Source organism: Capsella rubella, unplaced genomic scaffold (genome assembly GCF_000375325.1).
Source record: "Capsella rubella cultivar Monte Gargano unplaced genomic scaffold, Caprub1_0 scaffold_13, whole genome shotgun sequence".
Taxonomy (NCBI): Eukaryota; Viridiplantae; Streptophyta; class Magnoliopsida; order Brassicales; family Brassicaceae; genus Capsella; species Capsella rubella.
In genome coordinates this window covers 19,124-33,920 of record NW_006238911.1, presented here as the reverse complement: position 1 = coordinate 33,920, position 14,797 = coordinate 19,124, and the positions used below count along the sequence as shown (strand labels likewise).

The following is a 14,797-nucleotide window of genomic DNA, read 5'->3' as shown; positions in this document are numbered from 1 at the left end:
ATTTTTTGAAAATTTTCAAAATATTTTAAATTTTTATCTTTTAAAATTTCAATATTTGTAATAATTTAAACTTTAAGATTTATATATTATAAATATTTAAATTTTAAAAGGTTCGAATATTATAAATAATAATTGATAACTTTGCAACAGGTCAGAACATATATTAAAATAATTGATAATTTTGCAACGGGTGAGAACATGATACATACCACTTAAGTTTTACAACCAAATACTTTGTAATACCAAATCTTACAATTACATAAATATGATTTCAAATTATATGGAAAAATTATTCACTTTTAGTGAAAACTTTTTTATTAAGAAATATATTAGTATAAACTATATAGATTAACGAAACAGAATAATTACCCCCCCCCCCTACTGCCAATTGCAAATTTGCAACTATTTGATCAATAATGTTTATTTATCATAAAAATTATCAACACAACCGGAAAAATCTCTTATTAGGAAAATGTTTTCGTTAATAGAAAATCAAGTTGAAACTTTTCCCCCGCGCTGTAACGCGGGTCCGATTTTAGTCTATAGTAAAATAAAATACCTAAAATATTAATTATTTTGTTTTTCTTATATCAGAATTATTCAAAACTACAATTATAGATTCGAAAATATTAGTTTCTTCTTTATCAAAATAACCAAAAGACTCAAAAATAACAAAATTATCTAATACTTTTTAATTATTTTTTACAAAAGTTAACCATTATTTCATAAAATCTAAATATACATATTTTTAAATTAAATATTTACAAAACAATTTCGTGCAATCAGATATATATATCGAGTATAACAAGTAATTGGGGTATAATTATGGATAATCGGATACAAAATACATAAACCAAATGATAATATTTTCTGGTATTTAAAGGTTCTGAAACCGATATTGTGTTTACCTTATTTGGTTCTAAATTCTTCTATACTAAAACTTGAATCTAATCTGAGTACCCAAAAACCAAATCCTAAAATCTAGAAATAACAAGGCCAAAAAACCAATTTTGCTTTGTTCGTAAATTCTCCGACCAAGAAAATAAAGAGTTTTTTTTGTTCAACGTTACTAATTAATGCATTACCAACATTCAAAATATTGACCATTGACCAATACCTCCTATCTACATAGATTTGGAAACCTTATAATAACAATATATTTTAAAAATAAAATTTGGTAAGGAGTATGTGTAGTTTTATGGAAAAATCTAGGGTATTTATTATTTAATCTAAATAAAAATCAGATTTCATTGAAATTCCTTAAACAAATTTTTAACATTTCTGTCTAAAACTCAAGATTAAATCTTAAGACGAGCCAAAAAAAAAAAGTCTTTACATAAATACAAAAAATAAAGTAACGTATACAAATAATAATAATTTTTTAGAAGGAAAAAAAAAAGTTGTCATGGTCACTTGGCGTTGCGTTTTTGGCGGCTAGTCTCAAATCCATCGATTCCAATGGATCATTCATTCCTCTCTCTCTCTCTCTACAGTTTTCTTCTTCCTCCTATTTTATTTGTTTATTTCTTCATCCTTCTCTCTCTCCGACCTCCTCCTCCGAGAAACCCATCTCTCTTCTCGGAGCCCCATTAGAGATCGGATCTGTCTTTGGTTTTTACAGACAATGAGATGATAATGGCAAATTGAAGAATAGTACATAACGCTTTTGCCCACGAGAGAAAGTGTTTATCTTTTTTTACGAAATTATTGTAAGATTCGGATGGGGATTTGCTTTAGTGCTGAAGAGCAGTACCAATTCTCTCAACAACAAAACTATCAGAAGAAGACAACAGTACCAGGTTCTGTTTTTTTTTAAGGTTCCGGTTCTGTTTTTTTTTTTTTTTTTTGGGTAAAATTGTTCTGATTCTGATTCTGGTGATGTTATATTGGAATATACCAATTTGGGTTTTTTGATAATCAAAGAAAGTTACTGAATTTGGATGAAATTGAAGAACTTTTCTTTAGGTTTCTGGGTAATTTTGGGATCATGGTGTGATGTTGTATTGAAAAATTTATAGGGGAAAAAGTTGTTAAATTTGGATGTAATTGGCTGAAAAATTGAATCTTTTTTTTTCTGTGTTTTGATGGAACAGCAGGGAAAAATTCAGCTGTGTATCTAATGAAGTCAGATTGTCAAGATTCATCAGTTGGTAAAGTGAGTGGTGGCTTGTCTTTAGCTCCTAAGAACATTAAAGATCTTCAGTCAAATCCAGGATATGAGAATGTTGATATTTTCACTTACGAGGAGATGAAGGTTGCTACTAAGCAGTTCAGGCCAGATTATATTCTTGGTGAAGGAGGTTTTGGAGTGGTCTATAAAGGAGTTATAGATGAGTCTGTGAGGAGTGGTTACAAGTCTACAAAAGTTGCTATCAAAGAACTTAATCCTGAGGGCTTTCAGGGAGATAGAGAGTGGCTGGTAAATTTGGTTTTGTCTTTTCACAAACTTATAAGTAGTGACTGGCTATAAAATTAGAGATGCTTACTTGGGAATGTGTTTCACTTTCTTGTAGGCTGAAGTTAACTATTTAGGACAGCTTAGTCACCCGAATTTGGTTAAGCTCATTGGCTACTGCTGTGAAGATGATCATAGATTGTTAGTCTATGAATACATGGCATTGGGGAGCCTTGAGAAACATCTTTTCCGAAGTAAGTTTTCGTATAATCGAATGCATGAAAGATTGAAAATTAGTCTGCATCTATTTCCCTCTTTACATAGTTGCTTTATATAACCGCAAAATGACTTTCCTATTGACATACAGTTTCATATTTAATGCCATTCTTGCATTGCATATACTTGTCGAAGATGTATATGAGTATAAGTTATTCAAGTTTTATAAGTTAAAAGTTTTGAAGAAAGAATAAAGGATCATATAAACAATATCTTTCAATACTGACTAAATCCATTCTTGAAATATGCTTTTCAAACCAAGCACCTTCTAGTGCTCTAAAGAACAGTCAGTAGACTGTATGTACCCAATAGTTGAAGGTAAAAACCACTTAGGAAGGTGTAGTTTCAGATGAGGTGGGAGTTAGTAACTGGTAAAATATGATGCGAAAAGAAATGATTCTAGGTTATTAGATGAGATGTTAATGTTTCTTACAAAAGTATATTAGAAATTAAATGACTGTTAGTGACGATATGTGTCTTCTTTTGGAATTCACTGGCAGGAGTTGGATGCACTTTGACATGGTCGAAAAGAATGAAGATTGCGCTAGACGCAGCCAAGGGTCTTGCATTTCTACATGGTGCTGAACGCTCCATCATATATCGGGATCTGAAGACAGCAAATATACTGCTAGATGAGGTCAGCTACTGTGTCCTTTCTTCAATTTTACAAAGGCATAGAGTTTTCAATGAAGTAACCTTGTTTTCTACGTTTTTAATTTGTCTCACCCTGAAAGTTGTAATGCCTGCGCAGGGTTACAATGCTAAACTCTCTGACTTTGGACTAGCTAAGGATGGTCCAAGAGGAGATCAAACACATGTGTCAACACGTGTTATGGGGACTTATGGATACGCTGCTCCTGAGTACGTAATGACAGGTCTGTCTTTACTATTTTCCATAAGCATCTGTCATGCATTTAAAATTGTTAAAGATAACATTGATGTCAGCATGGTCAATTGTCAAGTACCTATGAAATTCATAGCTGGTTCTTCTACCAGTGCTAAAAAATACCCTTTTGAAATGTATGCATGCTGCTGATATGATCACATTATGTAAATGCTTTGTAACTAAATGGCTCATATGTGTGGTTGTTGTAATAGGACATTTGACATCGAGAAGTGATGTTTATGGATTTGGGGTACTTCTCCTTGAGATGCTCCTTGGGAAGAGGGCGATGGACAAAAGCAGACCTTGCAGGGAGCATAACTTGGTAGAGTGGGCACGACCTCTGTTGAATCACAACAAAAAGCTTTTGAGGATCATAGACCCTCGAATGGATGGACAGTACGGTACTAAGGCATTGATGAAAGTAGCTGGTTTAGCGTACGAATGCCTAAGCCAAAACCCGAAAGGAAGGCCCCTCATGAATCATGTTGTAGAAGTTCTCGAGACTCTCAAAGATGACGGTGATGCTCAAGAGGAAGTCATGACTAACCTCCATAGCAGGGGCAAATCTGTAACCTTATATGATGCTTCTGGTGATTCTCAAGGCACAAGAGATGGGGATGGACATAGGAGGAGAAGACCAGAAAGTGGTCGAAGCAAGAGCGAAGCCGCAGTCGACACTGACAAATATGTTTCTGCTCTTTCAGAACTGGATAATACCAAAATTTAAGACTCAAGACAGAAAGATTCACCCAGTGATTTGAGACTGTAAGATAAGAAAGTAGCAGAGTTGGCTTAATGTATAAATAAGTTGAGTCTTCGTTTTTGGGAACTTTTTTTTTTGGGGATTACAAATATTAGTGCAATATGCAATTTGATGATATTTCTCTGAAATTCAAATGAATTTTTGGAAACACTCTTTTTTTGTTGACTGTGTGGGTGAAAAGAGAGCAAGTACCTGAAACTTTTGAAACAAACGTGATTAACTAAAAGTTTTCACAAAATCCACACTGACAATTTTAATTCAACTACTTAGAAAAAACATCAGCTAAACATTGTCTTGTTGTCTACTTCAGCACGCGTAATGATCACGAACATTTCCCTGCAAAAGAGTAAGATAACTTTAATTTGAAGCAACATGGCCACACCTTATAGTATGAAGATTTAATAGTGTTAAACAGTTAAAGGTACATTGTTTATAAACGCAAAGGAGAGATCTTAGCTTACCCCATAGTTTACGCAACTTCATTGCTATTTGAGTAACTGCTCTTCTCTCAGCAAGATTTGAAAAGTCCATGCCTGAAGCCTCCTGAATTGCAGACAACACTTGAGCTCTCTTTCTCGCAGATGGAATAAGATAATTAGCTCCATTTGTAGTGCTCAAGTCAACGACCTAGTTGAAGAGAATAGAGTGGAGTTTTTACTCAGCAACATTATTCCAGTAGTAGTAGTGATGGCAATTCAAGCATGGTTTCAACAAACTAACCTGATGTAACCAAGGAAGTATTGAGTTCATAAATCTTCGTTCGAGGAGGTATGACAGGAGTATACTGAGAATTTCATTTATGGTCTGCGATGACATACTCTCCAGCACAGGGCCAGTTCTGTCAAGAAGCTCGATAAGCGCTAGCTCATCACCAGAAGAAAGCACTTCTAGGTACTCTGATTCAACCACATCTGTCACAGGTTTCCTTGATCCACTCATCACCTCTGTGTAATGTTGTCTTATGCTTTGAATTGAATCAGAAGATGTCCGGGTCTGGATCAATGTTTGCCTTCCCTGTCCAATGTTGTTCCAAATGTCCTCTCTAGTATGTTGTTGACCAGTCTTACCTAAAGGATTACTCCGCGTCTTCTCCATGCCCTGCGATTCATTTAGTCTGCTTCTTCCATGTGTCTTGTTCTCCTTTGTCATCGAGTATTTAGAAGATGATAATGTAGATTGCCGATTGCGGATATCCGTAGAAGTTCTTGAAGTGCAACTAGAGAGCCTTGGTGACTGGGTACTACCTTGGTTGTTCTTCACAAAATTGGAGTTTGATATATCTGCATGCAAGACAATGTTCTGAGCTATCCCCTCCACTGCATATTCTAAGCTTGACACTTTGGATTGAAGAATTGAAAAGTTGTTCATTATTCCTGTTGAAAACGCCTAGAAGTTTAACACAAGAAGAAAAATATATCTTAGTTTGACTTCATGTTAACCATCCATTCCTAAGCATAGGATAGTTTAAGACAGTTCAAAAATCATGCTGAGTTATTGAGAACACGCATCCTGAATATACAAAGGTTGAATGGAGCATCGATAAATTCGTCAACTGGTCAAAGATATTTGATTGTAATAGGAATTCCACTGACCTGTAGCTGATCTATCAAACGTGACTGTTTATTCTCAATATCTGAGAGTTGTTTACGTACAGAAGCCATTTCATTTGCAATCTGAGCATAGGAGTCATGATTGGTTTGAGAGCTTGACACTGTTACAGTAGAGTCAAGGCTTGTACGATCCTTCAGTTTAGTTGAGAATGGATGGTCCTCAGAATAAGCCTCTTCAGCTGCGAAATGCTTACTTGTGATTGCTGGATTTACCATACCACTTGCCCGGAAACTGCTTGACGATACTGTAATGGACTTGATATCATCATTTTCATTGACAGCGTCTGTTAAATAGCAATCTGCCTTAACCTCTATTGGAATGTACTCATATGTCACTTGTGGTGTGTTTGTGGTTTCTGCAAACGTCTTGGTGATGCAACTGCCCTCTGATTCTTCATTGAGAATATCAACCTTGGAAACAGGAGATTCTGGGACTGCGATTTCAATTTGCCAATCATCTTGTTTAGTCTTTCGAGGGTCGTCTTTGTAACGTGCAGGTACTTTCCTGGTAGAGACAGGAACCTTTTTCCTTGCCAAATCAGTTACATATTTGTTAGACGAAGCATCCTTCAATTTCGAGTCAGTGGTGCTGAAAAGTTCACTACTCTCTCGAGTTCCATTATAGCTTTCTGCAATTACAAACATATAAACAAAAAGAAGAGATATGAGTCTGTGAAAATTAAAGTTGCAAAGATTTGAAGACCAAACCATTTTCTTAACTCACCTTTTACAGAGGATCCAGTTTCAGATGGCTCTGGACTATCAGACCCAGGGACACCTTTCCAATATTGTAAGGCAAGGATAACTGAGTCCCTCACTGGTTTCACCTAAAATAGAAAAACAAGAAGTTAGATGTCTCATTCCAAATATTTCTTCTGTAAGAGAGTAAATTTTTAGAAAAAGAGCACGAACTTTATCAAAGCGACATGATTCAAGAGAGCAGATGCAGGAAGCCTTGAGAGGTCCAAGAAACTTTTCACCAGTAGCAGCTATTTCCATAAGTGCTACAGAAGCAGCCTTACGAGTTGTCCAGTCCTTATTTTTCAGGGCATCTTGAAAGCTAGTCATTGCCGAGGACATCACACTCTTCGCCGTAGCCCCACCAGCCTAGAATAGAATCAATCACCCATATTTTAATTATACAACCACATCTAAGAATAACATGAGAATAGTAGCAGCAAAGCCTCAAACTCATAAATAAAAAAAGAAAAATATGGTTTTATAAATATCATACCAAGATGATACTTCTGTTAAGCTCAATAACTGCTGGTTTAGCGATGAAATGCGAGTTATTCAGCAGCTTTACTGTCCGCGTTAACATTCGTTGTATAATTGCAACCGGAGCTTCAGGACTACTATCAATGACTCTAGCCAAGCATAAAGCCGCACCTGACTGAACATACTTATTCTGATCACCAATAGCTTCGAAAAACGGTTTGACCAAAGAAACAAACACCCCATACTTCTCATCTTCATAACAACTCATCTTGGAAGCTAAAACACCCATAGTCTCAATACACACATCTCTCACAACAGAATCTGGATCCTTAAGCCGCTTAACGATACTCGAAACCATCTTACCAAGATATGGCCCAACAAGCCCCTCATGAAACTTAGCTAAAGTAGCCATCAACCTGATACACTCTTTCCTAACAGCAGTCTTTTGCTCAGAATCAGTGTCTAGTATACAAGAGAGAAAGCAAGAGATCTTATCAGGTGCTAAATGCTCAACAGTTTTCTCAAGCTCATCAACTCCTCTTTGATACGTATCTCTATCTGCTAGCTTGTTTAACGCAGTTATAACCTTCTTCTTCAGCTCAAATATCACCTGTTGTGGATTCGTCGCCATGTTTCCTCCTCTTCCTTTGATTTGCATCTTTGTCTTCATTATCTTCCTCCTCAAACACAATACCTGAAAGAATCAACTAGATTCGAAGCCAGAAATATCATGTAACTGAAGGATTTGGTGAATCGAAGAAGCAAATTCAAATTCAAATCCAAATCAAATCTCTCCCTAATTTGCTCTAAAATAAGATCAGCGCAATCTAAAATTGGAAAGAAGACGAAGATGAAGAAGAAGATGAAGAAATGTTTCTACTCTAAAACAACGATTTCGTCATCCTCAGAGAAGTACACAGCCCTACAAAACACAGAGGAAGTGAAATTGAAGGTGAAGAGAGAGTAGCGAAACCATACTATGAAGCGTTATGAAGATAGTGGTGAGACGCCATTGAAGATGAATAGTTTCGATTTCTGCTTTTTCCAGGAAAAATCTCAAAAAAAGAGAGAAGAGAGATTCAAAAGCAAAGAGATGGTTGGTTTGTGTGCAGAGAGGGAGACGAAGTTCAAGAAGAGAGGCGCGTGTGATACAGATTACTTTGAGTCGCGTGACTGTGAGATTTTGATTTTTGAATCTCGCGCTCGCTTGGTTTTTCGAATTTTTATCTTGTGGGGTTAGAGTGACTGATGAGATTTGGAAAATTTAAAAACACAAAAGAGGTTTTAAAGTTTGACTGCAATAACTAACTTCTTCTTTTTTTTTTTTTTTTTTTTTTTTTACCTGACGCGAGAAAACGCATGGATCACTGGGCCTTTAACGGGCCCGGCTATGTTTAATTCGAAAATTTTGGACTAATCCGTACAATTGATTAGCGTAATTTCGTAGATGTTACGAAAAAAAAATATGTAACTGATATAAATAATAACAGTAAATCAAATTTACACTAATGATCATATTATACAGATAAAATTACGGAATTTGCAATTATCAGTATACTACTAGTGGGTTGTAATATTATTAAGCATACCATAATCAAAAATAATAATACACATCTATATATATTTTTTGAAGTAAATTTTGTACTAAAATCTATTTTTGTTTATAACATTTTATTTGGTAATATTTGCAGAATTACACCCTTTACATTTGTATAACTTATAAAACTTAAAAGCAAATTTTGTAATGAAATCACAAACAACTCGCAAAACTGAAAAAAATATTTATTACATCAAAAAAATTCATAAAATCTCTCTCCAATAAATCAAATCTCTCTCTAATATATTTGTATAATCTTAGTTATTTTTAATTTATATTACTGCATAAACATATTTAAAATAAAATACATTTTTCCGCATATTTTGCAATTTAAATTTTGAAAACGGACGTAGATTACTTAATCGATAAAAAAAAATGTATGTCCAACGTTTACATAATGATAAAATTTTATATAATAGTTCAAAACCATTAGAGCATCTCCACTAGTTGGGAGATTGCAAGAAAATTTTAAAATAAAAATAATAATATTTTAAATATAAATTTATTTTTAAATTAAATTTTAAACGATAAAAAATTAGACCAATAATATAGCAGCATTAGGGCATCTTTAACGCCATATACCGATGGGCCTTAGGCCAATAAACAAAGTCCGAATAATCAAAATAGTGAATTCGTAAGGTCCATTCGGTTTTTGTTTAAGAAGTTTTGAGAGGGGAGTCTTATGTCACGTGTGGTGTTGTGATAGGGTTTTATTTTCTGTAAAAGAAAAAATTAATCTTTTATGAAACAAAAGAAAAATCCCCAAATTTGTTATCTCTCGAACGCTAGAGTTGCGATTTCGACAAGAGAACGATCTCACCGTCTTCTTCGTCACGATCTAACCGTCTTCTCCGGCTCCTCTTAACCATCTTTTTCGTCTCCTCCTCACCATCTTCTGGATCTCCTCCGTCTCTTCCTCACCGTCTTGACGTGCTCTCTCTCCATTCCCAAATCGATTCTACTCAGGTACATGCAACTCTCTTCTCTTCCTTCTTCTTCTTTTCTCAAGTTCCTTCCTTGGCTGAATTTACCGATCACTGTAAAGTTTTCTCTTCTTCATTCACAATAAATGGCCATGGATATTTAGATCTGTGGTGTTCGTTATTTTATGTGTTTTATCCTTTGTTTTTTTTTTGTTTAAATTGGAGTCAAAATAGCTTTGTGTTGTTCTGATATTTAGTTCTAGGGTTTCATTTGTAGGGATCGAATAACAATAAATTTTCAGTTGTACAAGTTTTCAACTCTAGGGTATAGATATGTTGGTTTAAAGTGTTTTCAAAGAGGATTTGGATCTGTTGTCGGTTTGATATTTGGTTTGGGAGTCCATTATGAATTTGTTATCGAAGTCGATGTAGGTTTAGTGTGTTATGTAAAGATGAACCTTAACTCTTGTATTTTACTTTGTTCTGAGGATTGAAACTGAGGCTGAGGTTGGAAAACTCAATCGGATAATCAGCACCTGTGATTGCAAACTTACATGTATGTAAGACAATCCATTTAGTTAATACTTAATGCAATATATATTCTTGAATGCGAGGTTCTTGGTGTAAAAAGAGCTGTGTATTGGTTAGTCATTGTGTTAATTGAACCAGTAAATTGGTAGGGGGGTGTATTCAAAGTGAAATTTCAAGTTATTTGTAAAAAGTTTACAAATCCACTGTTATTCAAACATGAATTTTAAAAAGTCTCATGAAATCCACTGTTATTCAACTAATGATTTCAAAATCCACCTTAAAATCCACTGTTATTTAAAACAATTTGTGGATTTGGCTTTTAATGATTTTGAAGGACTTCAGAGGATTTGGGAGGATTTCCTTAGTTAAAAATACAGAAATCCAAATCTCATGGTTTTTAGTGAGATTTAAAAGTATTTTACAAAAGTCATATGAACTTCCCTAAAAATCATCAAAATCATTTAAAAACCCAATAAAACTCAAATCTCTTAAAATTCCATTTTGAATACACCCCTCGTAGTGTAATGAATTGTTTTGTGTTGGCATAAATTGAAGGTATTAATTGAAGTGTCTAGTATCACATTGTCTTGATTTATAGGTAACAAATTTGTTTGGCTTTATATATCTGACCTTTGTTCTTCTAATAGCTTATAATGTAATTGTAGTGTCTGAATTGTACATTCATGCCATAAATTGAATCTGTTTGGCTTTATATAACTTACCTTTGTTCTTCTAATAGCTTATAATGTAATTGTAGTGTCTGAATTGAACATTCATCCCATAAATTGAATCTGTTTGGCTTTATATATCTGTCCTTTGTTCTTATAATAGCTTGTAATGTAATTGTACTGTCTTTGTTAATGGTTAGTGATAAGTGACTTCTCACATTGTCTTGATTTATATCTCTGACATTTGTGATAAGTTTAAATCTCTGAGCTTTGTTCTAGTTATAGCTTTTAAGTGGTCTTGTTACAACAAGATTACTAATTACATTTAAAAGTAAATGATCGAACAACTTTTCCTTCTTTTGAGAACTAAAAAACTATCATAGTTGATTACTATGTAGTTAATGAAAATTGATAGTGATTTGATTGAGGTAGGTAATTGTTAACTGTGAATTAACTCTATTAACTCTAAGCCAAAGGCTCTTTATGTACTGATTTAAATTAGAGAAAATGAACCAGATTAACCCAAATTTGATGAAAAATAACTCAATTGACACCCATTACATCTAAGAACTAGATTAACACAATTTTATTGTAGAATTACCAAAAACCCAATTTTATATTTTTACTATTTTAATTTAATTTTAATATAAAATGTAAGTTAGAATTATAGAAAAGAAAAAAAAATAAAAAAACAAACAAAACTAACGCGACAAAACATTTCAAGGGTTTGAGATTTTTTCAGAAGCAAATTAGGGATTTTGAGTCGCCGGTGATATCTTCCTCTCCGGTGGTCTCTCACTGCGTCGTCTCTGAAATTCCCCTTCGCGACAAAATTCTTCCTCTTCTCTTCCAGTTAAGCTTCGTGTCCCATCCTTCTCTTCCCCTTCGCTTCTTCTTCTCTTCGTGACTCCATCTCTCTTGCCCATCGGCTCTACTTCTCTTCCCCATCGCCTCTTCGTCACTATCCCAAGTTCTTCTTCGCTTCTCTTCATCTCTTGAGCGTGAGACACAGACAATTCAATTTGTTATCTTCAGTTGTGAGACACAGACAATTCAATCTCTTGAGGTGATTTTTTTTTTTAATTTGTTACGCTATTTGAAATTCAATTTCTTATTTTCAGTTGTGAGCATGTGTTAGTAAAATAGCTCCACTGTTAGAATATGTGTATTAAGATCAGCGTGGAGGCAGTTAGTAGATGATGTGAAAGCACGAGACATGGCCCGTTTTTTTGGTGTGATTTTGATCACTCTTTGTGTTAGTTTCATTCACAATAGAATTCTGAATCCAGCAGCTCAATTTCATTCTTTGTGTTAGTTTAATGTTTAACTAATTTCTTTGTGTTTGGTCTCAGCTTTATAATTGTTTTTTCCTACTTAAATTGAAATCTAATGGCTGTCACATGGATTTTCTATTGTTTAGGAATGGCGTCTTCAAGCAAGAAATATCCTACTCGTCTTTATGAGGAAGGGAAATCACCTCTGCAAGATAGGAGCATGAACCACTATTGTTTTATCTCAAGAATTGGTCTTATAAAAGAGGGATTAGGATTGGACGTGTGGGATAAGTTGAAGAATTCATCGCTTGGAGTGTTTATAAAGTTAGCTGAATTGGAGTACACATGGTCTGCTAACAGAGTTCATTTCTTCCTCACACATCAGCTTGCCATCAACAACATTCATGAGGTTTGGTCTTTGATTGATGGTAGACCTATCAGATTCTCTTTAAACGAGTTTTCAGATATTACACGGTTAAATTGTGACCCTTTTGACGTGTCTGAGAACTTTGATGGTGATCACCATGAGTTTTGGAACGAGATGAAAATAGGAACAACTACAGAAGGTCCAATGTTTAATGAGCTGTTAAATGTTATTGATTTTAGTAAGGCATGGTCGCTTGAGAAGAGGTTGATGGTTGGTAGGTTATGTCTATTATCGGTATGTGTACATGGAATTCATTCTCAATCTAGAATCCCGTTGTCAACCGCTAAAAGAGTTTTATATCCAGTAGCTTTTGAGAAATATCCTTGGGGTCGAGTGGCTTTTACTTGTCTTATGAATTCTATTAAGGTTGTCAACCTTGAGAAAGCTTCATTCACAATACATGGTTGTGTTCATGCTTTGTTGATTTGGGTTTATGAAAGTGTTCATGGAATTGGAAAACTTTATGGGGAGAGAAGGACAGAAATGATAGGTGTTCCACTACTTGATTGGCGATCTTCACGCAAAAATATAGTTTTCCAAAACTTCATTAAAAAAGAGAAGGAAAATCATGGACAAGTAAGTAACTATTTTGACAAGTAGTAGTGTTATTGTTTTTTTTATAAATAGTTAAATGGGAACTAATATCTTCAATTGTTGGTTGTAGGTCCGTGTAAGGCATATGGTTCCTATTTCAGAGGAAACCATGTACCCTCAATGGTGTGACACAGCTGAGAATACGGATCCAGACCTAGATGAGTTGATTAAAGATATCATTAATAACCGTTTATCTTTAGATGCTTGGGAGTGTGCCAAAACGGGTGATGTGTGTTTGAAAAAGAGAAAAAGAAAGGTAGCAGATAAGGAGAATGAAAATTGTAGAAGCAGTCCTAGGAAGAAGAGAATGAACGTGACTCATTCAGAAAAAGATGAAGGAACAAATGTCATCAACAAGACGGATATGATTCGCGAAGAACATATGGATATAAGGTTTCTCTTAATTATTATATTCAACAGTGTTTCTTTTAAAAGTATATATATTTTAAAATAAAAAGTATTGTAGGATGCTGAACAAGAGAAGAAAAGCATGTTGGATATTTGGAGGGCAATAGAAAAAGTGAATGGGACAATCTCTGAATTGGGCAAGTCTTTAAGCAGTTGACTAGATGAGCTTGAGAGGAAATTTGAAACTGTTGTTGAAAAAACGAGTGAGAGGATTAAAATAGTTGAGACAGAGTTGAAAGATCTGAAAGAGGCAAAACCAACTGATGCACCAGATGATGCCATTTCGATTCATGATGAAGATGATGAGGGAAATAGTAAACAACCTGTAAGTTAAATTCTTTGTTCTCAAGACTTATAGTTACATTACTATCGCTTCTGAGGTTGTTTTATTTTGTTTTTTTCTGTTTGCTTCAAGTCTTGGATGGTTGAGATGCAGCAGACCTCACATGATGAATTTCCATCTCAAAGGGTGGTTAAAAAGGTTTACACCGTCAAGAATGAGAAGAAAACATCAAGTGAGATTTCTGGTTGTCTTCCTCTCTTTGAAAGTCCCAATAAAATGAAGAACAAGAAAAAGAAGTTTGATGTTTGCAAGGATGTTGAAGATATTACAGACCAATTTAATAAGGCTAAGACGACTGATATATCATGGTTTTTACGGGTTTTTGGCCTTGATATAAGTCTTATTTATAGAGCTTTTATAGTGTTTTCGAGTCTTTTGCAGTCATTTCAGGATTAGGAGCTATTTGGCATGGATTGGAGCTTTTTGGAGCATTTAGGAGCATTTGGAGAAGATGTGCCGAAGGAATGTACCGGGAAAGCATATTTGGTGTGAGTGTCGAGCGTCACAACTTCTGTTGTCGATCGACACCAATATCTGACGGCAATTGAATTTCTCGCTTAATTGAAGTTCAGAATATTTGCAGATTCGGCCCAGAAGTTTCCCTTATTTGCAATTAAGTCCAGTTCGTGGTTAAGACATATATATTGAGTTTTTAGGGTTTTGTTAAGAGGGGAGCTTTATTTTTGGAGAGAGAGCTTTATTTTTGGAGAGAGAGATTTGTAGAGAGTCAGGAGAGAAGAATCAAAATCTCCTTCAGAGAAGATTCAGAACTCCTTTACTTCTGCTATTGATTTCTTTTATGATATCTATTTTATTCATGATGTTTGTTTCATTCACCATGTCTGAGTAGATCTCTTGTTAGGTTTAGGGTTTTCAAAGGAATT

The 14,797-nt window shown here is 34.6% G+C and overlaps 2 protein-coding genes across 4 annotated transcripts; one reads left to right on the top strand and one right to left on the bottom strand.

Moving 5' to 3' along the window:
* The first annotated feature begins 1,488 nt into the window (after positions 1–1,488).
* LOC17874535 (probable serine/threonine-protein kinase PBL17) lies at positions 1,489–4,468 on the top strand. Of its 2 annotated transcripts, none has more exons than XM_006279347.2 (6): positions 1,489–1,799; positions 2,097–2,419; positions 2,514–2,649; positions 3,172–3,308; positions 3,423–3,546; positions 3,770–4,468. In XM_006279347.2, exons 1-6 carry the CDS (start codon positions 1,721–1,723, stop codon positions 4,282–4,284), a joined length of 1,314 nt encoding a protein of 437 aa, XP_006279409.1. In that variant the 5' UTR covers positions 1,489–1,720; the 3' UTR covers positions 4,285–4,468. The 2 variants fall into 2 exon arrangements, with proteins under 2 accessions (XP_006279409.1, XP_006279410.1); XM_006279348.2 differs by having other exon boundaries at positions 2,094–2,419.
* Positions 4,469–4,519: 51 nt separating this feature from the next.
* Positions 4,520–8,276, bottom strand: LOC17874526 (TORTIFOLIA1-like protein 2). 2 transcript variants are annotated; one of them, XM_023778358.1, is made up of 8 exons: positions 8,127–8,276; positions 7,165–7,855; positions 6,843–7,037; positions 6,655–6,757; positions 5,913–6,559; positions 5,041–5,706; positions 4,782–4,947; positions 4,520–4,656 (listed from the first exon to the last, which is right to left on the bottom strand). In XM_023778358.1, the coding sequence occupies exons 2-8, from the start codon at positions 7,816–7,818 to the stop codon at positions 4,643–4,645; spliced, it is 2,445 nt and encodes an 814-aa protein (XP_023634126.1). In that variant the 5' UTR covers positions 7,819–7,855; positions 8,127–8,276; the 3' UTR covers positions 4,520–4,642. The 2 variants fall into 2 exon arrangements, with proteins under 2 accessions (XP_023634126.1, XP_023634129.1); XM_023778361.1 differs by having other exon boundaries at positions 7,165–7,842.
* Between the last annotated feature and the right edge of the window lie 6,521 nt (positions 8,277–14,797).